This window comes from Globicephala melas, chromosome X (genome assembly GCF_963455315.2).
Source record: "Globicephala melas chromosome X, mGloMel1.2, whole genome shotgun sequence".
NCBI lineage: Eukaryota > Metazoa > Chordata > Mammalia > Artiodactyla > Delphinidae > Globicephala > Globicephala melas.
This window is the reverse complement of record NC_083335.1, coordinates 81,149,606-81,173,695: the sequence shown is the minus strand read 5'-3', so window position 1 is coordinate 81,173,695 and position 24,090 is coordinate 81,149,606. Positions and strand designations below refer to the sequence as shown.

At 40.0% G+C, this 24,090-nt stretch overlaps 1 protein-coding gene across 4 annotated transcripts in view; it reads right to left on the bottom strand.

Moving 5' to 3' along the window:
* Positions 1-24,090, bottom strand: part of PHF8 (PHD finger protein 8) — a 98,489-nt gene that overhangs the window by 60,152 nt on the left and 14,247 nt on the right. For all 4 annotated transcript variants that reach the window (XM_030850151.3, XM_030850153.3, XM_060292437.2 and 1 more), the window contains exons 3-10: positions 14,572-14,657; positions 14,073-14,181; positions 11,793-11,953; positions 10,823-10,964; positions 9,916-10,102; positions 7,919-8,081; positions 639-726; positions 163-269 (exon numbers count right to left, since the gene is read on the bottom strand). In XM_030850151.3, the coding sequence (XP_030706011.1) occupies positions 163-269; positions 639-726; positions 7,919-8,081; positions 9,916-10,102; positions 10,823-10,964; positions 11,793-11,953; positions 14,073-14,181; positions 14,572-14,657 (1,043 nt within the window). The remainder of the gene's footprint in view (positions 1-162; positions 270-638; positions 727-7,918; positions 8,082-9,915; positions 10,103-10,822; positions 10,965-11,792; positions 11,954-14,072; positions 14,182-14,571; positions 14,658-24,090) is intronic.

Sequence of the window (24,090 nt, the reverse complement as noted above, 5' to 3'; positions counted from 1 at the left end):
GGATAGTTCAGGGGGAGAGAGTGGGTGAGGTTATAAAGGGGTAACACTACAAAGATCTTTGTGGTGATGGGTACTGTATCTTGATTTGAGGTGATGGTTATATGCACACACACATGGTCAGGGCAGCAGGGCAAAAAGGACAGTTGGCAAAGGGCTCCATACCTCGAAAGATGTCCAGGATATGCTTTCCCACATACCAACAGATGGTCTCAAAGTTGGGGAACTTGAAGAGGTCTGCTGTGCTCAACCGCTTCTCAATCTCATAGGCTCTGGAGGAAGTAGGCACAACAATAACAATGATAACAAGGACCCTGTTTACTAGGCACCTACTATGTATCAGGTATTGCTCTGGATGCTCTGTATCCATTATCTTTAATCCTCACAACTACCCTCTAAGACCTTACTCTATGGGTTAGGAAACTTGGGCTCAAAGTTTATGTGACTTGACAAAATTCACATAACTACTAAGTGAGGAAGAGGTATTCATCTTCAGACTGAACATCATCAGAAACCAGTATCCATTCCTTTCTGATCATCTTGCCTCCCTTCTATGCTGCACTCCTCACAATACCGGAGAACTCGAGGACTCTAGCAGATGGGAATGGCCAATTCGGGATCACCAGAGCTTCAGGACTCACTTGAGCTGCATTTCAATGTTAAGGCTGTGTAAGAAGTTCCCTCCAAAGGCAAGGCAGTCCACGGGGGTCAGCACAGCATGGATCCATCCTGCAGTGTAACAAGGCAAAAAACATAGCTGGCAGAGGGCCTTTCTTCTTTGGACATCACCACTGCCCACTCAGCTCAAACACAACTCCTTAGACCAGCCAGCCTGGCAGTAATTCAGAACATTCTAGCTTCCTCCACTCTCCCAACGCCCATCCTAGCCAAGTCTGCCATCATTATAACCCTGAACTGGACCAACCTGGGGGTTAATAAACTCCTTCTACTTCCCTTCTCTGCACTTCAAAATCTCTTCGTTGCCTCACCCACCCTCTCTCTTATTGCTAAGAAAGGCATCACCTCCTTGCCATGACTACCCCTTCTAACTCTGCGCTAGGTAAAACAAAGAGTTTTTGTGTTAGACAGACCTGGGTTCAAATCTTGCCGTTTTCTATATCTAAATATCCACTTCACAGGTTGGTTGTGAAGGATGTACCTAGTTGAAACTAAATTATTTTCCTTGCCCTTGACCCTATACTGCCTTCTGGGACCTTCTGATTTTTCTTCTTACATCTCTCTCATATTCATCTCCCCTTCTTCATCCATCCATCCTACTAATGGCTTGGTTCAGATCCATCATTATCTCTCACCTATGCTATTTGAAACAGCCTACAAACTGGCTCCTCTAACACCAGTGGTTCTTTAAGGCGTGATCCAGGGAATCCTGGGGCTCCTTGAGACTCTTTCAGAGCATATGCATGGTCAAAACTATGTTCATGATAATAAGATGTTATTTGTCTTTTTAACCCTCAGTATACAGTGGAGTTTTTCAAGGGGTACATGACATGATATCACAACACACAGAAGCAGATTTGAGGACACAGAAGTTTTCTGCTAACCCGAATATTAAAAAGATTTGCAGAAATGTAAATGTCAATCTTTTCACTAAATTTTTTTAGTTTGAAAATAGTTATTTTTCATAAAAATTATTACTTATGCTAACATGTAATGGGTTTATTCTTGTTTTTTCCTCAATGAACTAATAAATATATTTAAATTCTCAGTTTTAATTTATAATATGGTAAATATTAATAAATATAAACCACATAAATAAAAGCTCTTTGGGGTCCTCAATAATATTTAAGGGTATAAACAGGTCCAGAGTCCAAAGTGTTTGTAAACCACTGCTCCACACCAATCTCAACCTCTGAAGTCCATCCTCCACATCTCAACCCTAAGTGATATATCTGAAATGCAAATCTGCCCATGTCACCTCCTGCTTGAAACTCTTCAATGAAATGTACATCCACAGAAGAATAGATAAACTGCTGTATACTCATACAATGGAATACTAGAAAGCAAGTGAAATGAATGAACAATAGCCACATGTATCAACATGGATCTCACAATCTAATGTTCAGAGAAAAAAGTTGAGAAAAATACATCTGATTCCATTTATATAACATTCAAAAACATGTAAAACAATACTATATACTGCTTACTAAGGCATACCTATGTAATAAAGGGATAAAAATGCATGAGAATGATATCATCAACTTCAGGACAACAGCTAGCTCTGAGAGGGCAGAATGGGAATGTAATTGAGGAGAGGTATATACAAGGCTTCAAATATGTTTGTAATATGTTATATTTTTAGTTGAGTTATAAACACATAAATGTTCATTATATTATTCTTTATATCTCTTGCTACATCTGAAATATTTCATTAGAAATTAAATAAACAAATAAATCTTCAGTAGTCCCCAGTTGCCTCTGAAGTAAGTTCAGCCTGCCAACCTTTTCAGCTTCATCTGCTCCCAGCCCTTGGTCTTTAGGCTCCAGTATCCATAAACTGCTTCACACATCTTTGCTTTGTTTATGCCTTTCCCTTTATCTGAGAGCGCTTTCCTGCCTTTCTTTCCTTGGTCAGTCTCTATTTACTCTTCAGGTGTCACTCTTCTGAGAAGATTTTCACAAACCTCTGGCCAGACTAAGTGCTCTTCTCTGTGCTCCCAAAACTTCTGGTGAATATCTCTATTGTGTCTATTAGTACTGAAGAGCCTATCCATATTCTATCTCTAGCACCTAGCCCAATGTTGGGGCAGACAGTAGACATGAAATGCTTGTGGAACTCAGTAGATTGCACCCAGTTTGTGGGAATTTCTACCAAGATGCAAATGAATCCAACTCAAATCTCTGGTAGACAAATTCAATTCACCAGTTACCAAGTGCCCAGTGTACAAAAAAATAAACATCATGTGAGACCCAGCAAAGAATTCAAAGATGGGTGAATAAATGCATGGGAATAGAAAACTATAAAAGAGAAAAGCAGATGGGTATGGGGGTAGGAGGAGGGGGGCACGACTTGCCTCATCATATATTAAACATTCTATAAAACCAATGTAATCAAATCAATATGATACTGATATATGAATAGACAAACAGATCTGAGTAACAGAAAAGAAAATCCAGAATTATACAATATAATGTTCGACAAAGATGTTAGAATTATATAACACGAGTTTTAAAGGAGTCATCATAAAAATGCTTCAACGAACAATTACAAGCATGCTGGAAACAAACAAACAAAAGAAAGAGAAGCTATAAATAAGAAACAAGTACAAATTATAGAACTAAAAAATACTACATCTGAAATATATAATGGAACAATGGACTCAACAGAAGAATGGAGACAATGGAGAAAAGAATCAGAGAATTTGAAAACAGAACAATAGAAAGCACCCAATATGAACAAGAGAGAAGAAATAGACTGAGAGAAAAATAAACTCAGGAACCCAACAAGGACCTACTGTATAGCACAGGGAACTATATTCAATAGCTTGTAATAACCTATAATAGAAAATAATCTGAAAAAAGATAGATACTATATATATAACTGAGTCTCTTTTTGCTCTACACCTGAATCACTGTAAATCAACTATGTGCCAGTAAAAATAAAAAAGACAAAAAAATAAAGAACCATGCAATGGGACAGAAAAAAAACCCTCAGGAACCTGTGGGACTACAGCAAAATGTGTTACATTTGTATAATCAAAGACCCAGAAGAAAAGTTAGAGTGAGGGAATGAAAAGGTATTTGAAGAAATAATACCTAAAAATTTCACTAATATGGCAAAAGACATAAGCCTACACATTCAAGAAGCTTGATGAACATATACAGTATAAACCCAAAGAAATCCACACCAAGACACATGATAGTCAAACTGCTGAAAAACTAAATAAAAAAGAAAAAATATTGGAAGTAGCAAGAAATGACACATACAGGGAAAAAAACAATTTAAAGGGTAGCCAAAATCTTATCAGAAACCACAGAAGCCAGAAGGAAGCAGCACAACATTCAAGTGCTGAAAGAAAATATCAACCCAGATTTCTATACCCAGCAAAACTATCCTTCAAGAGTGAAAGGGAAATCAAGACATTTACAGATGAAGGAAAACTAAGAGAATCTGTTGCCAGCAGATCTACCCTGAAACTCTAAACAGAGAGGAAATGATAAGAGAAGGAATCTTGGAACACCAGGAAGGAAGAACAATGGAAGAGTAAAAATACAGGTAAATACAATAGACTTTCCTGCTCTTGGATATTCTAAATTATGTTTGACAGCTGAAACAAAAATTAAAACACTATGTGATGTAGCTCTAATGTATGCAGAGGAAATATTTAAGGCAAATACATTACATATGGTAAGGGTAAAGAGATGTGAAAAGAGGTAAGGTTTCAACTCTTTCTTCAAACTGGTAAAATGTCAGTACCAGTAGACTGTCATAAGATAGATATATATGTATATATAAATATACACATATAGATATGTATGTACATATATACATATATACACATATACATATTTATCTATATATGTACATATACATAGATATATGTGTATATGTCTATGTACATATACATATATATCTATATATGTATACATATATACATAAAACTAGAGCAAACACTAAAAAAAAAATCTATATAAAACCTGAAGCTGAAAACTTCATATGGAAATTCAAGGGGCCCAGGAAGGCTGACACTTCCCAATTTCAAAACTTACTACAAGTGTACAATAACTGAGACAGTGTGATACTGTCATAAAGACAGACATACAGATCAATGGAATAGAATTCAAAGTCCAGAAATAAACCAATACATGGCCTATGGTCAACTGATTTTTGACAAAGGTATCAAGACAATTCAATGGGGGAAAGAATGGTCTTTTCAAATTGTTCTGGGACATCTGGACATCCATATGCAAAAGAATGAAATTGGACCCATATCTCACACCATATACAAAAATTAACTTGAAATGGATGAAAGACATAAATGTAAGAACTAAAAAGAAAACTCAGAAGAAAACACAGGTGTTAATCTTCATGACCTTGAATTAGGCAATTGTTTCTTAGATATGACACCAAAAGCACAAGCAAAGAAAAAAAACAGATAAACGGGACTCTTGGGCTTCACAGAACAACATCAAGAAAGTAAAAAGACAACCTCCAGAATGAGAAAAAGTATTTGCAAATCACACATCTGATAAAGGTCTAAACCAAAATATTTAAAGAATTCTTACAACTCAACAATAGAAAGACAAATCACCTAATTAAGGAATGGGCAGGGACTTCCCTGGTGGCACAGAGGATAAGACTCCACACCCCCAATGCAGGGGGCCTGGGTTTGATCCCTGCCCAGGGAACTAGATGTCACATGCATGCCGCAACTAAGAGTTCACATGCCACAACTAAGGAGCTCGTGTGCCGCAACTAAGGAGCCTGCTTGCCTCAAATAAGACTTGGCACAATCAAGTAAATAAATAAATAAATAAATGGGCAGAAGTTTTGAATAGATATTTCTTCAAAAAAAGATATATAAACATACAATAAGTGCATGGAAAGATGTTCAAAATCAATAGCCATTAGAGAAGCACAAATTAAAATCTCAATGAGCTACAACTTCACACCCACTAGGATGGCTATAATCATAAAGACAGGCAAAAACAACTGTTGGGTAGCATGTGGAAAAATTGAGACCCTCATAAATCGTTGGTGGAAAATGCAGCTGCTTTAGAAAACAGTCTGGCAATTCCTCAGGAAGTTAAACACAGAGTTACCATATATATGACTCAGCAATTCCTCTCCTAGGTAGATATACCCAAGAGAACTGAAAATATATGTTAACACAATAACTTGTACATGAATGTTCATAGCAACACTATTCATAATAGGCAAAAAGTGAAAACAACCCAAATGTCTATAAAATGATGAATGGATAAACAAAATATGGTATATCCATACAATGGAATTATTATTCAGCCATTTAAAGAATGAAGTACTGATAACATGGATGAACCTTGAAAATATTATGTTGGGTGAAAGAAGCCAGACATAAAAGACTACATATTGCATGATTCCATTTACATGAAATATTCAGAAAAGGCAAATTCATACACAGAGAAAAGTACAGAAGTGGGGTTGACAGGGGCTGGGGGGGAAGAAGGAATGGGGAGTGACTGCTAACAGGTACAGGGTTTCTTTTTGAAGTGAAGAAAACTTTCTGGTATTAGATAGTGGTGATGTTTGCACAACTTCAAGAATATTTTTTTAAAAACTGAATTGTACCCTTTAACGTGGTAATTTTTATGGTATGTGCACTATATCTCAATTTTTTTAAAGGCACATTTAACAAAATGAAAATACAACATATCAAAATATGTGACACAGCTAAATCAGTGCTAAGGGGGGAATTTATAGCACTAAATGCTTATATTAAAAAAAAGAAGAAAAGGGCTTCCCTGGTGGCGCAGTAGTTAAGAATCCACCTGCCAATGCACGGGACACAGGTTCGAGCCCTGGTCCAGGAAGATCCCACATACTGCGGAGCAACTAAGCCCATGCGCCACAACTATGGAGCCTGTGCTCTAGAGCCCACGAGCCACAACTACTGGGCCCACGTGCTACAACTACTGAAGCCCGCACACCAAGAGCCCGTGCTCTGCAGCAAGAGAAGCCACCGTGATGAGAAGCCTGTGCACCACAATGGAGTAACCCCCACTCGCCGCAACTAGAGAAAGCCCATCCACAGCAACGAAGACCCAATGCAGCCAAAAATAAATAAATAAAATAAATTTATTATAAAAAAAGAAGAAAAGTCTGAAATCAATAATCTAAGCTCTCATCTCAAGATCAGGAAAAAGAGAGCAAAATAAACCCAAAGCAAGCAGAAAGAAGGAAAAACAAAGATAAAAGCAGAAATCAATGAAATTGAAAACAGAAAGACAACAGAGAAAATCAGTGAAACAAAAAGTGATTCTTTAAAAAGTTCAACAAAATTGACAAACTTCCATTAAGACTAACACACAATAAAAGAGAAGGCACAAATTACTAACATCAGGAATGAAACACAGGGTAGCACTAGAGACTTGGAAGATATCAAAAGAATAATAAAGAAATACTATCTCTACACACATCAATTTGACAACTTAGATAAGATGGACCAATTGCTCGAAAAGCACAAACTTACAATTCACTCAATATGAAATAGATAATTTGAATAGCCTAATACAGGTTTAAAGAAATTGAATGTTAATTAAAAACTTCCCAAAAAGGAAATCTCCAGGTCCATGTGGCTGCAGTAGAGAATTCTATTGAACATTCTGAGAAAATTTAACACTAATTCTGAAATCAAGGAATTAAGAAATTAGAAAGTCAAGAAAAATCTAAATCAATGGAAAGACATATGTGTTCATGGAAGATTCAACATACTAAAGATGTCAACTTTCCCCAAATTGAGACAACTATGGGGACTTTTTCAAAATAAATACACTCAGATTCCACCCCAGACCAACGATTTCATAATTCTAGGGGTGAAGCCTAGGCCTTTATTGTTTTGGGAAAAAAAAAACCCTACCCCCACCCAGGTCATTCTGACTTATAGTCTACAATGCCAGTCTCTCAGTCACTATCTCTAGAGTCGTGGGGCTAAGAGTCCTGTTTTCTATCTGTCCACCAAGTTGACATCAGTCCAGTGCAAAGGAGCTATCAACTTCCTCCTGGACCTCCCCAAGAAACCACACTGCCCACTGGCCACCACTCAAATTTTCTTGATGTCCACTTCTGAGCCTTCAACTGATATGAGAGGGATATCTCACATAATCAGATCAACACATTATGGGAAGGGGTTGGTTCCAGTGCCACAAGCTCTCTTCCTCTTCCCACCTTCCTCAAACCCTCCCAGAGGAGCCCAGGGAAGACCTGTAGGAATGAAAAGTGTCTGTCCTTGCTTCACAGAACACTTGTAGCACTTGTCCACCTGGTCCCCAAAGAACATCTCATTCTGGTTAGAGGAGCTGCTCCAGCACTCAAAGAGAGTCAGGTTGGCATTTGTTGGGCGGATCAGGTAGAAGATCTTCTCACCCTGAAACAAAGAAAGATTGACATGTCAAAAATATCAAAGGTTTCCAGAGAAGTCTTCTGGGAGTCTCCAAAAGAATATTCTCTCTCTCATGTTCCAAGACCATGTAGTATGCTAGAATTCCTTCTGTCCAAGGATCATTTATATATATATTTGGAAAACTTCAGAAGTCCTTTTGCACTTTGTACTTTTAAGCTTCTATAAAACTGACAAAAACAATTTGGAAAGGACATTTCAAACAAAATTGTCAACTTAAGACAAATGTACACCAAAGGCTCCTATTTTAGATGCAATGCCAAATGAAAAATGGCCTCTATAGATGAGTAGATCAATATTACTAGCCCTAGGAGAATTTAAGGCCACATTACTAATGAGAAGAAAATTGAATTTGCCTTTAAATGCCATTTACAGAGAGCATTCCTTCTCACACCTGCAATCAAAGCTAATAAAAGTTTAAAAGTTCAGTAATCACCCAAGGACTTCTGTAAGATTATATGTTGGATGATTATCTGTTGGAAGAACATATTATTTCCTAACTATGTTTTGCCTGGATAATCACCAGATAGATAATTTGGCAGAAAAGAAAAAAACCCACTAGCACAAAAATATCCCCAACCCATAGCTTGATTAGTTTAACCAATATTTCATAATACATTTCAATGTAGAAAATTATCTACTAGAAATTATTTACTGTACAATTAGAGAAATTTGAATCAGATCTGTAGATTAGATAACAGTATTATATCAATATTAATTTTCTGATTTTGATAACTATACTGTGGTTATATAAGAGAATACCCTTGTTTTTAAGAAATACACACTGAATTATTACGAGATAAAGGGACACCTTGTCTGAAACTACTCTCAGGTGTTTCAGAAAAAATATTTATATAAAACCATTTTATTATGTTTGCTTCAGAGAAAGAAAGAGTATAATAAAATAGTAACATGGGAATCTGAGTGAAGGGCACACAGGAAATCTTCCTATTATTTTTGCAATTTTTCTATGAAAAAGAAACTATTTAAAAATAAAAAAGTTAAATCTAACATTTGCATAATAGCACTTTCATTTACACACTCCAATTTCTTCATGATAAACCAATGAAAACAACTAGCTCAAGATTTGTGATCACTTGGACAAGAGCCATATCCAAGTTTTCTGCTCTTTCCTTGGCGTTTCTGATAAGAAAGCTAAATAGCATGAACAGTGGTGGAGAACAATAAAACTTACTTAAGAAATTTATTTTCCAGACCTCAAAAATCCTTTGTAGTCACTGACAATCAATATGCTAATTATAAAATTGTAACGACCACTAAAAGGGAAACTATAGAAAGGCTGACATTAAAAAAAACCATCTCATACGTGCTCTATCTTGATGGTGGTGGCAGTCATGCAACTATTTATACAATTGTCAAAAATCATCAAACTATACACTTAAAACAGGTGAACGTTATGGTATACAAATTATAACTCAATAAACTTGGAGGGGAAAGGGAATTTCTCATGTTACCAGAAATGTCTGCAGTAAATATGGACATTTCCATACATAGCGGTAGGAGTACAGGTTGGTTCAATTAAGATAACAGTCAGAGAAAACCTTAGGCATCTGCTGTTATTAAAAAAAAATAAAAGTTAACCATCAAAACTGTAAAGTAGAGACAATTTATATGGCATATCCACTCAGTACCCAACCCTGATAGAGCAGTTATGTTGAAATGTCACCCAAATAGAATCTGGGATGCAGGTAGGCCTTAGCAGCCTGTCTTTTTGCTGCCACCTGAAACAAACAGGGAGGCCCAAGGCCTGGCTGTCTTCAGAAGCCATAGCCATTCTTACCTTGAGCACATGGTACCAGACCGATGTGCCACCAAAGTCAATGTGAAAGTCTGTATAACTATCCCGCACGCTCATGAGGCAGTACTTCTGCACGTTGGGCCTCTCAAAGATACACTCTTCTGGCCACAAGTTCTCCACCCATGAGAGCTTCCGAACAATCTTGGGTGTCTCCACAAAGTTAGAAAGCCTATCAAGGAAGGGGTGGAGAGCAGATGTCAGCTGATTGGGAATTGAAGGCTGAAGCCTGAATAAAATGCCCCCCATCCCAGTGAGACTCAGATAAGAGAAAGAAGTTCTCTCCACAGAATCCCAAAGAGCACACAGGACACTTATTTTTGTAAGTCCAGTCAGCATCCTCATTCCACTCAGCTCTGGAATTCCCAAGTCCCAGCTCCATAGCCTTCCCCAGTCAAAGGTGATCATTTCCTCCACTAAATGCTCAGAATCTCCACACCCGGGTCCACTCACTTGGCACATGGTGTATAACAGTATTGTACTGTCCCCATGTTGTAGTGTCTTCTTTATGAGGAACAATTAGAGAAACCTCTCAGGGCTCAGTTCCAGGTAAAGAAGTGTTTACCTGGGACAGAGGACCTATCCTGGGAGTTAAACGGTGACCATGCCACAATCTAAACACCAAAAAAAGGTCTAAGAAAGCTGTCCTAAATCTTGAAGGAAACAAAAATTAAAATAGCTACTGTATAATCTATCCTATGCTAGAAATTGTAAAGGAGAAATATGATTTGGTTGTTATAATGTGAGCAGCTACCCTAGAAAGTATAAACCAGCTCCTCATCCCAAAGGAAGAAACCACCGGGAAGAAGGGAAAGGAACACTAATATACACTCAGTATATCACAAGTCCTAGGCACTTTGTGAGGCTTTTTACTTACCCCTCTCCCTCTTACCTGGTATCAGAGAATTCCAAACTAATGACATTGAGGACTTTTTCCCTCTTCCCGCTATAATAATATTTCACAAAATCACCAAGCTTCATCTTGCAGTCGGCCTGGCGGGTCACATCAATCACATCAATCTCTTTGTCAGAACCTGGAGTAAAGAGATGGATTCTGCACCAAGTCCCAGAGATCAGAGAAGACTCTCACATCCCCTAACTAGTCCCTAAAATGACCTTACACTGAAAACTTCTCACTGTATTTGTATGTGCATAAATGGGAAGTGGGGGTAGGTATTCCTCACACTCTACTTAGACCTATGTGCCAGGTCCAGGCCTGCTAAGGCAACAGAACTGCCTGACACATAGGCTCACTCACAGTACTATCCACCTGCCTGGGCCCTGCTTCCTCACTTCTCTTCCTATCCCCCAAAACTCATGTCCAGAACACAACTAGCACGTGAGGGCAAAAGTCAAAGGCTTTTTCATCTCAACAGAGGACAGAGAGGCCATAACAATCCTTGGAATTCCCCAGGTAAAAGATGGGGCTCAGCCTGGGGTTTTGTGGTGTGTTAGGAGGAAAAGGAAGGGTAGGCTAGGATTTTGGTTCCAGCTTTGCCTAAGAAGACTCCGGGGGGGCTTCCCTGGTGGCGCAGTGGTTGAGAGTCTGCCTGCTGATGCAGGGGACACGGGTTCGTGCCCCGGTCCGGGAAGATCCTACATGCCGTGGAGTGGCTGGGCCCATGAGCCATGGCCGCTGAGCCTGCGCGTCCAGAGCCTGTGCTCCTCAACGGGAGAGGCCACAACAGTGAGAGGCCCGTGTACCGCAAAAAAAAAAAAAAAGAATGACTCTGGGCAAGGCACTTCACCTCAAATTCCCAAGATGGCTAGAAAGGAAATGCAAAACGTAGACTGGAGGGGAAGGGTCATACGTTTTGATGGGAGTGAACAATGTCACAGTTAAGAGGGTCTGTGGTGCTTACCAACATAGTGTTCCACATCCCTCACAGTGAATGATGGTGAGGGCAGCGTCATCCCCAATCCATCCTTCTTCAAGACCAGGATGGGCACACTGAAGCTATTCTCTTCCAGGAATTCCACGGTCAGCTGACTTCCAGTGGGCTTCAGAATCACTTCATCTGAGCTGTGGGCCACATGAGAGAAAGCCTGAACCCTAGAGGCCCTGCTACTGAAGGCCTCACTGGATGCTGTCACTCACCCAAAGGGTGGGGTCTTCCTGAGGGGACCTAATGTTGGCTGGCAACTAATGAGTGGCATAAACTTCACCTGCCAGGGAAGAAATGACCTATCGAAGGCAAGAAGCCAGGTCACTGGCAGAGGTGGTAAGCTAAATCCAGGATAGTCTGTCAATATGGTGCTCTTCTCTAGATGACAAAGGAAGAAATCACTCAACAGCCTGCCCAGGAAGAAAAGACATACCTGACAAGTTTAGCTAAATTACTCTAACCCAGAGCAGCACTACCCCATTTTAAACACTGGCAAATAAAGAGAAAAGACTAATTTAAAAACAAAAACAATTTTTATAGCCACTCTCTTGACACACATACTTCGTTAACTAGAAAACAGGAGTTTCTGGTTTTCTTAAAATCATGCTGGAGAAAAGACTGGCTATTTGACAAATTGTGTTGGGACAAACATCTGGAAAAATATTAAGATCAAAGTCTATCTCACTCTTTAAGTAATTCTAGATGGAACAAAGATCAAATTAGAAAAAATAAGGCCATAGAGTAGTAGAAAAATTATCGGAGAGACAAGGCCCAGTAATCATTATAAATAGTAATAGTAAATTTAAGTAAAAATTAAAATTTTCTGCAAGGAAAGCTATTACAAATCAGTATGAAATAGGCAGTAACCCAACAGAAAAACTGTTAAACAATGTTGAGAAGGCAGTTAACAGAGAAAGAAATAAAGATGACTTATAAATGTACGATAACAGACATGCTTCCTTCATAACTAAAGAAATGCAAGTGGAAACAATGAAATCTCATTTTTTATCTTATCAGAAAGGCAAAAAAGTTTGATAATAAACAGTGTTGGCCAGGATATAGGAAAACAGGTACCCTCACACATTGTCTAGTGGGAGTATGAAATAGTGTGGCCACTTTGAAAACAATCTGGCAATATTTATAAACATTTTTAAAGCACATACCCTTTGACCTAGCAATTTCATTTTTAGGTAGTAAATCTACACATATACTCACCCACATATGCAAAAACCTAAGTACAAAGACATTCACTGCGCATTTTTTTTCTAATAGCAAAATACTAGAATTGATTTAAATATTCATCAACAGAGGACTGGTTAAATAAATTATACATCCATACAGTGGAGTACTAAACATCCATGAAAAAGAATGAAGAACATCTGTATATGCTGTTATGGATTGATCTCCATAATTTAGATTTTAAAAAAAGCAAGATGTAGAACAATAAGTGTTTCTGTTTGTGTTTTTTAATAAACAAGGGGACACACACACACACACACACACACACACACACACACACACACACATATGTTTGTATAAGCAAAAACTATTTCCGAAAGAATGCACAAGAAATTGGTTGACTCTGGAGAAGGGACCTGAGGGGTCTGGGGTAGAAAGGAGACTCACTGCCTTTAAATAAATAAAACAAAATTTATTAAGTTGAAGAAACACTTATAATCCTAAATAACACTTCAATTATAGGAAAGCTCGAAAAGGTCAAATGAATTAAAAACTAAGCAAAAGAGAATGCTTTATTCATTAATTTTTCTAACACTATTTTTGCTCAATTCAAGTAATTTATTTAATAAGCCCATCTTAATTTTCTAAAAGAAAAAATTTTTTTCTTGATTTTAAAAGAAATACATGACTACTCAAAAAAAATTTTTTTCCAAAGAGTTTCATCTTCTCTACAATGAGAGAATTAAACTTTCTGATTTTTAAGACTCCTTCTAGTTATAGCATTCCCTGGGTGCATGTAAATATCCTCTCCTGACTGAGGCGAAAACTGCCTATCTACCAAAAGTTTCTACAAGTGGACCTTAATGTACTCTGCACATCAAATGAAACTCTAGCAATGTTTCTCAGAAACTGACTAAAACAGAAGATCCGTCCCCAGAGGGAACTCACAGAGCCCTGCAGACATCCCCAGATGGTGGAGGTACCCAGTGCGACAGCCAGTGGGAAAGCTGGGAAGAGATGGGCCCCAGCTTCCCAGAGCCCTGGCATTCACTGGCCCTTGGAGTACGGGGTCCTCACCTGTCAAAGGTCCTACTCCGAAGCTCTCGAATGAACGTAGGGCTTCCCGTCTTCACTGGCTTCCCCTTGTGTGTATCATGGCCTTTTGAAGATACACGGCGTTTTTTCACTAAGTCAGTAAAAGACAAGACACTGTCAGTCAAAATGGCTACAAGCTATGGTTCCAAGAGCAAACGCCTCAGCAGATCCTGCTTCTCTTCCAATCTAACAACCCCTTGCATCATCTGGAGTCAAGGAGGCCCTCACAGTCTCAGGAAAGCTCTTGGTGAGGATAGGTGCTTCCTCTGGGGAATCCCTAAGTAAGGGAGGGAGGTGAAACTCTGCACTTCTGCCCTCTCAGTGGAGCAGCTGCTGGCCTGCAGGGCCTACACAGGCTTCTGCTATTTCCCAAGAGAGACAAATCTGAAGCACTGACAAAAAGGCAATTTTCCTTCCAAGCTTCCTTTGCTTTGTCTCTCCTCTGGACTGCCTTCTCTTAAAAACTCCAAGATCTACTTACTGATGGAGGGCCCATGTAAGACCTCACAATTGGGGCAGTGGTAGAGGTCAATGTCAGCAGCCTTCTCCTCTTCAACACCAACACAACTAGAAAAGAGAAAATCAGACAAGGTTTGTGGAAATTTTACTTTTTGTAAGGTCTAGAACTGTGCTGTTCAGTACACAATTAAGTAAAATTTTAAATGCAGTTCCTTCATCACACTAGCTACATTTCAAGTGCTCAGTAGCCACACGTGGTTACCATATTGGGCAGATTATCAAACTTTTTTGTCAATGCAAAAAGTTCTATTGGACCAAATGGTCTAAAATAATTATGACAGAGCTAAAAATGTACAGACAATAAAGCTTCATTAAGACTCAGAATGAGACTCTAGAGCAGTGCTGTCCAGTAGAAATATAATGTGAGTTAAATATGTAATTTTAAATGTTCTAATAGCCACATTAAAAAGGTAAAAAGAAACAGGTGAAATTAAGTTTAATAATAATTTAATATTTTATTAACCAATATATCTAAAATATCTAAAATATTATTTCAACATAAAATCAAACATTTAAACTTTATTGAGCTATTTACTTTATTAAATGAAAATAGTATTTTATAGTCAACAGTGGTTCCCTCTGAGTGAAGGATTATGGTAACCATTTTTCTCTTAAATGTATTTTCTAATTTTCTACAATGAACATGTGTTACTTATTTCATACTGTAATGTCTGAGAAAGATTTATTTAATTTTGAAAATCTGAGTTTGCATGTATGTGAGCTGGTAATCTCACAAAATTTAAAGCCTTCCTCGTCAAAGAAGTCATCGGCAGCCCTCCAAAAAACTTCTGGCTAAGATCTCCTAAAATCTTTGGTCAGCCACAGAGAACAGGGAGCATAATAATAAGGCAGAGTTCCAACCATTTCGGCTAAGACTGACTTCCTAGGATCAGGACCCCACCACCTTCCCGAGTGCTAACCCTGTAAACCTGTTGCACATCAATAAATTGAGGACATTTTATTTTATAAAAGGATTGGTCTATTATGAATTGGAAATTTAAAAAAAAAAACCAAAATACCCTGGGTCCTTCACCTCAGATAATCTAAGGAGCACTGTGTTAGAACCCGGTCAGGTAGAAGTTGTACATTCTCCCAGACCCTTCTAACTCAGGGCTGGGCTGGGGGTGAACATCCCCCTCACTTTCCAGTGAGACTCTGAGATCATCTCTCCTCTATCCTTGTGTAAGATCTCCTATTCCTCTGAGTTTCGTATCATCCAACAATAGCTCTTCCCACTCCTCTTCACTATCAGCTACTCATCTCCCCAACATACCTCTTCACTATCAGCTACTCATCTCCCCAACATACCCTCTTCACTCACTGAAGAACCTGCTCACAGATTCTTCTTCATCCCAAGTCCTGCCAGCCTCCCACGTGACATAATTATGGATATAAAGGCCTAATATCCCAGCCTCTTAGCTCATTGACCTTCTCATCTTCAGAGACTGCTGCCTCCACTCCCATTTCAGCTACCAACTCTCATGGCCATCACCCAGACCTTGTCAACACTTGCAACTGCTTCACCTCTGGAATATGAAATGCATACATCACACTCTGACCACAAGTACATCCATCCAGCTCTCATTCATTACACCTGTTCTTTGCCCTCAAAAATCCCTTGATCCTACTTTTCACCTGTTCAACTGCTGTTGCCTTCACCGTTCTTCCCTATCTAGTTCATAGATTTCATCATTCCTCACTTCAACCATTCTCTTACAGATACCTTCAACTCACTTGCCCCACTGCCTTTACATCACTCCCAAGTGCAAATCCCAACCCTGGCTCAATCCAACTATATAACATTGGACCATTGGACATGGCTAGAGAAAAATCATCCATTGGATTGGTGCCACAATAAATTCACACTGTCCAAAATATCTGAGTCACAGAAAAACCAATATTGAAGGAGAAGAACAAAGTTGGAGGACTGATGCTACCCGACTTGAAGACTTACTATAAAGCTACAGTAATCAAGACAGTGTGGTACTGATGAAAGAATAAACAGATCAATAGAACAGAAAAGAGAGCCCAGAAATAGATCAACAGAAATATAGTCAACTGATCTTTGACAAAGGAGCAAAGGTAATACAATGGAGCAAAGACAGTCTTTTCAACAAATGGTGCTGGAACAACTGGACATGCAAACAAATGGAATTAGACACAGACCTTATATCCTTCACAAAAAAGAACTCAAAATGGATCACAGACCTAAATATAAAATGCAAAACTATAAAACTCCTAGAAGACAACATAGGAGAAAATCTAGATAACCTTGGGTTTGGCAATGACTTTTTAGATGCAACACCAAAGGCACAATCCATGAAAAATGAGAACTGATAAGTTGGACTTCATTAAAATTAAAACCCGTTCTGTGAAAGGCACTGTCAAGAGAATGAAAAGACAAGCCAAAGACTGGAAGTAAATATTTGCAAAGGACATATCTGATAAAGGACTGTTATCCAAAATATAACAGAAAGAACTCTTAAGAACTCTTAAAACTCAACAATAAGAAAATGAACAACCTGATTAAAAAATGGGTAAGAGATCTGAACAGACACCTTACCAAAGAAGATATACAGATGGCAAATAAGCATATGAAAAGGTGCTCCACATCCTGTATCAATAGGACAATGCAAATTAAAACAATGAGATATCACTATACACCTATGAGAATAACCAAAAATCCAGAACACTGACAACACCAAATGCTGGCCAGGAGGTGGAGCGACAGGAACTCTCATTCTTTGCAGGTGGGAATGCAAAAAACAGCCCCTTTGGAATACAGTTTGGCAGTTTTTTACAAAACTAAACATACTCTTACCATACAACCCAGCAATTGTGCTCTCTGGCACTTACTCAAAGTAATTGAAAACTATGTCCACATAACAACGTGCACACAGATGTTTATAGCAACTTTATTCATAATTGCCAAAATTTGGATGCAACCAAGATGTCCTTCAGTAGGTGAATGGATAAACTGTGGTACATCCAGACAATGGAATGTTATTCAGCACTAAAAAAAAAAGCTATCAAGCCATGAACAGACATGAAAGAAACTTTGAAAGAAGCCAATCAGGCTACATATTATATGATTCCAACTACATGACATTCTGGAAAAGGCAAAACTATGGGGACAGTAAAAAGATCAGTGGTCATCAGGGATTGGGGGGGAAGAGAGATGAACAGGCAGAGCACAGAGAATTTTTAGAGCAGTGAAACTATTCTGCTACTAAAATGACATAATGGTGGGTACAAGTTATTATACATTTGCCCAAACCCATAGAATGTATAACAACAAGAGTAAATCCTGATGTAAACTATGGATTTGGGGTGATAATCATGTGTCAATGTAGGTTCATCTACTTTAACAAATGTACCACTCTGGTGGTGGGGGATGTTGATAACGGGGGAGGCTATGCATGTGAGGGCAGGAGGCATATGGGAAACCTCTGTACCTTCCACTCAACTTGGCTGGGAACCTAAAACTACTCTAAAAAATAAAGTCTATTTTAAAAAATCTGGGTCATGCTGCCTGACAATTCTCCTGTATTTCCCTGCTCAGTTCTCTCCACCATCATCCACAATGGCTATTTCAAATCTCTGACCCCCCACTGCCTTCCTCTTCTCTCTCAGCAAATGACCCTGCCTCCTACTTCTTAGACAAAATGAAGTAATCAGATGGGAACTACCTCAACTTCTCACACCAAATCTACCTCCTTCTGCATCCTTCTTTTCCTCCTGTTACAACGAAAGAACTATCTTTCCTTCTTTGTAAAGTCAGCTTTTCCACCTGGGTCACATCTTTTTTTTTTTTTTTTTTACCTTCTCAATAAATTCCCTCTTCTTTCTGCAGTATCTTCAACCTCTCCCTCTCTACCTTCCCCTTCACAATAGCATTTAAACTAGCTCACTGATCTTTGCAAGACCTTCCCTGCCTCCTTTCTGCCCCTCTCTGCCACTTCAGAGCTAAATATCTTCTTTGTTTAATCCTATGCAGCTTCACAATGACTTTTATTTAAATAGGTATTGATTATACATTTTATGAAACTCCAAAGGTACAGAAGCGTATACAGTGAAAAGTCTCTCTCCTACTCCTAGCCACACTGTACTATCCAGAGATGTTCTACCAGGGCCAAACCTATAAAAAGAATTTTTTTGAGTTGCTGTGTACACTTTCTCACCCACTGCTGCAGTCTGATTTTAGTCCCCAGCTTCTCTAAAACAGACTTCACTGATATCTTGACCTCCTTACTGAAACATGCAATAAGTACTTCCTTCCTTTATCTCATTTGACCTCCTAGCAGCATTACCACAGTGCTGACCCTGTGCTCTCTCTACTTGACTTCCATAACACCCCATTTGTCCGGGGTCCATCCCTCCAGCTAACATTTAATGAGCATCTGCCAGGCCCTGGTCTAGGTGCTGGAGAGACAAAGACACAGAACAAAGCATACAAAAATCCCTGCCCTCATGGAGCTGACAATCTAGTGCGTGAAGCAGACAAGAAGCAAGATAAATCAGGGTAACCAGTGAAATATATTGTACGTTAGATAGAGGAGTTAAGTAGAAAAATAAAGCAGGAAGGGGAATATGTATGCATGTATATGTAAGTATACATACACACACTGGGTGGTGAGGGGAATGACAGTGGTGTTGAAATTTTGGGTAGGGAAGCCAGGGAAGGACTCACTGACAAAACAATTTTTGTATAAAGACCTGAAGGGAGTAAAGGAGCAAGCCATATGTATATGAGGGAAGAGCATCCCAATTAGAACAGCCAAGTACAAAAGCCCTGTGGCAGGAGTGTGCCTAGACGAGGACAGTGTTCTGGAATAGAGAGAGCAAAGGGGACAATAATAGGTCAGAAAGGCTCACGCAGTAGAGTCCTGTAGGCCAGGGGTCCCCAACCCCCGGGCCTTGGACCAGTACCGGTCTGCGGCCTGTTAGGAACCGGGCCGCACAGCAGGAGGTGAGTGGCGAGCAAGCGGAAGCTTCATCTGCCGTTCCCCATCGCTCCCCATCGTGCGCATTACTGCCTGAATCATCCCCCTCCAACCCCGGTCCGTGGAAAAACTGTCTTCTATGAAACCGGTCCCTGGTGCCAAAAAGGTTGGGGACCACAGCTGTAGGACATCATAAAGGACTTTGGCTTTACCTAAGTGAAGAACTGGGTGGAATCCACCAGAGGATTATGAGCAGGGATGTGATGTGATCTTAATTATGTGTCTGGCTGCTCTGTTTCCCAGTGCATTCTTTTTCTCCTGCCCACTCCTTAAATGTTGACATTTCTTAGGTCCTCTTTTCTAGGCTCTCTTTTCTCCTCACTTTCTCTCATTGGTTTCACTAACTCTCAGGGCTCCATGTGCCCTCTATATAACTATAACTGCAAGCCAGATCTCTTTGCAGAGTTTCAGACCCTCTCTTGAAATTTCTCCTGGATATTTCTACTGGATAGCCCACTTACATAGTACTTCAAATTTAACACGTCCAATTCAATTTCTCCCCCTGCTTGGCCCCTAAACCTGCTCCCTCTCTAAGGCACCATAACCTTACCAGGTGTTTAAGCCAGAAACCTGGCAGCCACTGATGACTTGCCTCTCACCTTCTCCCTCCACTACACCCTGAGTAGGTATTCAAGCTCAGGACTGTAGACTTTAGGGCCAGACTGCCTGGGTTTACAGCCTACCTATACTTTCCTCTTACTACCTGTGAGATCTTAGGCAAGTTACTTAACTCTATGTCTCAGTTTCTTCGTCTCTAAGGTGGGGATAAAAATTTGTATGTGTATTATAATGTTGCTCTCAAAAGTAAATGAGTTAATTTATATAGTGTTTAGAACACTGCCTGGTACAGAGTAAGTGTTCTGTATGTGATGCTATTATCATCCAAGTTATCACCATGTCCTATCACTTCTATCTCCTAACTGGCCATCAGTTGTATCCTTCTGTCATCCTCACTGCCCCTGCCCTAATCCAGGCCACTATTATCTCTAACTGGGATTACTATCCTGTCCTCCTAACTGGGCTCCTGGCCTCTACTCTGTCCTCACCCAAATGGCTCTCCACAGTACAGCCAAAGTGATCTTTTTAAAATGTAAATTTGATCCTGTCAACCCTTGTTCAAAACCCCTCACATGCTTCCTATTTTTCTTAAGGTAAAGTATAAACTTATCATGGCCTAAAAGACCCCACCTCTTGCCCTTCACACATAGCATAGGCTATAAAATTTGTGGGGCTGGTGCAAATGAAAATCAGGAGCCCCCAGTTGACAAAGAAAAGCTATTTCCTCTCTTCCATGATCTCTCTCAACTTGCCGTGGGGCTTTTTATTTGTTAATTACTGTCATGTTCCCTTGGGCATGGGGATACTCAAGGGGCAAGCACAGGCCCTCACAGGCACTCAGGGGCCACGCGCTATGACTTAGTGTGCAGGGTGCATGCACCTGACCCTGACTCTCCAGCACCTGCACCCAGGCCCCGCAACCCAGGCAGCCAGTCGAGAATCCATTCAGGGAGGCAGCAAGAGGTAGGACCACAGGTGAGCTAAAGCTCTAGGTCCCCAGGACAAACTCCACTGTCCCTGGAACCTCACATACAAAACACAAATTCAAAGGTAAAATTATTAAGAATTGCAAGACTACAACCACAGAGCATTAAACTTCAAGCATGGGCATGGGGCCCCCTTCCAAATATGAGGCTGTGTGTGACTACAGCGGTCACACACCCATGAAGCCAGCCCTGCTCTAAAACCCAGCTCGACTCTCAGCACCATGCTCTTTCTGGTCTCTGGGACTCATCACACATGGCTCCCTGTGCCTAGAACATTCCTTCCCTTCCTCTTCCCTACTGCCATGCCTCGCCCCCCTAACTATCCATATTTCAGCACTCACCCTGCAGACTTGCAACTGCCCATTTACTTGCTATCTGCCCCTACTACATACAGCAGACAGCATCTCTTGTTCACCCCAAGTCCTCACCTTATCCATCTCCCAGTCTTGCTTTATTTATTATTCAACCCAATTCATTGCGCTAGATAATATCTCACATCAGGAAGGCATATGGATGAAAATCAGGCTCTGGCTGCACTGTCTCAGTAATTATTACCTGGACCAAGGTTCCTAAATGCTGTTTTGCTTCCTTAGTAAAGAGGACAATTATCACAGCACCAGGTCTCAAGATTAAGATGAATTATCCCCAACATGTGCCACAGAACCTGGCACATGGTAGGAACTCAGTATTTGGATGTAAGTGGGTGCATAAATTCAATAAATATTGACTGAAAATAGCTACTGCCCTCATGGAGTGGACATTCTAGAGGGGGAGACAGATGGTACCAAAACAGTTTCATAAGGGCTATAGTAAATAAAGTATATTTACTTTATTTATAAAGTAAATAAAGCAGGGTAAGGGGATGGTGAGAGAATTTGAAGCCTGCCTAAAAGGAGTTGAGGAGAAAAGTGAACTGTGAATATGTTATCACACATATATTAACACATCTAATCTCTACAACAAATCAGGGCATTCTGTACAGTATTTAGAGGCACAAAGTGCAGACTTGGGAGCCAAACTGCCTGGGTTTAAATCTCACCTCTGCCACTTACTAGCTGTGTGAACTTAGGCAATTTATTTAACTTTGCTGTGCCTCAGTTTCTGCATGTATAAAAGAAGAATATTAATAGTACCCCACCTCATAGAGTTGTTAGGCTTAAATGAGCTAAAGTAGGTAAAGAACTGAGAGTACTTGGGACAAAGTATTAGCTATCATCATTATTAATATTATTCTAATTTAACAGATAAGAAATCTGAGTGGTTAAGGAACTTTTTGGTCATTACAAAACTAATAAATAGCAGAGCAGGATAAAAATCCAGATCCATCTGACTCCACTATACCACTACAATACATAACTAGAATATAATGTGGGGTTACTAGTAGAGTCAAGTGCTATGAGAGCACAAAAGTGGGCATTCAATCCTTCCAGGGATGTGGAACTGAGGTGGGGGCTGAGGACTGGAGAAGCTTGAGAGGTGACAAGATTGCCCAGGATCCTGTCTAGCTTCTTATCTGCTCAACCTCTGCTCTCTGAGGATTCCCAAAGAGCCAGGTCCTGTCACCACCTGTGCCTTGGAAAAACAATGTCTTCATTCATCAATAAAGAGGAAAAAGAACATATTTTACCCTTCTTCATTATTCAAAAAATATCAGAAAATCCAAGTCAATTTCTAGTTTCCTGCAACACCTTGATCAGGCCAAGCACAATGTATAAAAACATGGATGACCCATCCCGAGATGCTGAGGCACCCACCATTCGCACCAGTGGCCCCCCTGCCTCCAAGCACATAGGACTTGGAGAAGTACAAAGGATACTGAGCAAGTTTCAGTGCACCAGGGATGTTTCTTTTTGTTCTACCCAGTCCCTGGCACATAAGTTTGCCAATAACAGGCTTCACTAAATGCTGGATGCACCAACAGAATCACTCCATGTGCACTGACATGCAAGCAAACAGGCTGTAATCTCTATCTCCCAAAAAACCCAACCAAACAAAAAATCCTCTTGTGACCCCTTCTGTCACTGCCCTGTTACTCTATTCCCCTGTATACCAAAACTCCTCAAAACAGAGTCATCCTTGAGTCCTTTCACAACTCCAATCCAATCTGTCAGCAAATCCTGTATCAATATACATTCAAAATCCAACCACTTCTCATCACCACTGACTCCAGTCCAAGTCACCATTGCCTAATTAGACCAGTGTTTCTCAAATATTCGGGCACATCAGAAACACCTGGAGGGCTTGTTAAGACAGATTCCTAGGCCTCATCTCCAGAGATCCTGATTTGGTAGATCTGGGGTGGGGCCCAGAAACGTGCATTTCTAACAAGGTTGTGAGTGATGCTGATGCTGCTGGTGCAGGGACCACATTTTAAGAAATAATGATCTACAGTGATCCCCAAACTCTCCCTGCTTCATCCCATACTCACCTTGAGTCTGTCCTCACAACAGCCAAAGCCTAAACCAGATCACAACTCTCCTTTGCTCAAAATCCTTCTATGGCTCCCATCCTATCTGGAGTGAAAACCAAGTTCTTACAATGGCCCATAGGACCCTATACCTGTGGTTCTCAAACTTTAGTGTGCATCAGAATCACCTGGAAGCCTTGTTAAACCATAGATTCCTGGGCCCCACCAGGAATTGGCAGGTCTGGGGTAGGACAATGGAATTTGCCTAACCAGTTTCCAGGTGATGCTGATCCTGCTGGTCCTACTTGGAGAACCACTGCCCTACATGATTTGCACCCCCACCCCCACCCCCCCAGCCCCTATCATCAGCTTCTACTACTCTCCCCTCACTCTGTCTAATAACACTGGTTCCTTTGCTATAAGGGGAATAGTAACATGTCAGGTGTGCTCCCCACTCAGTGATGCCTCTGTTTCCAAAAATATTTTCATTTAGCTCCCATAACTCAGTGCTGGGCATCATGCCTATC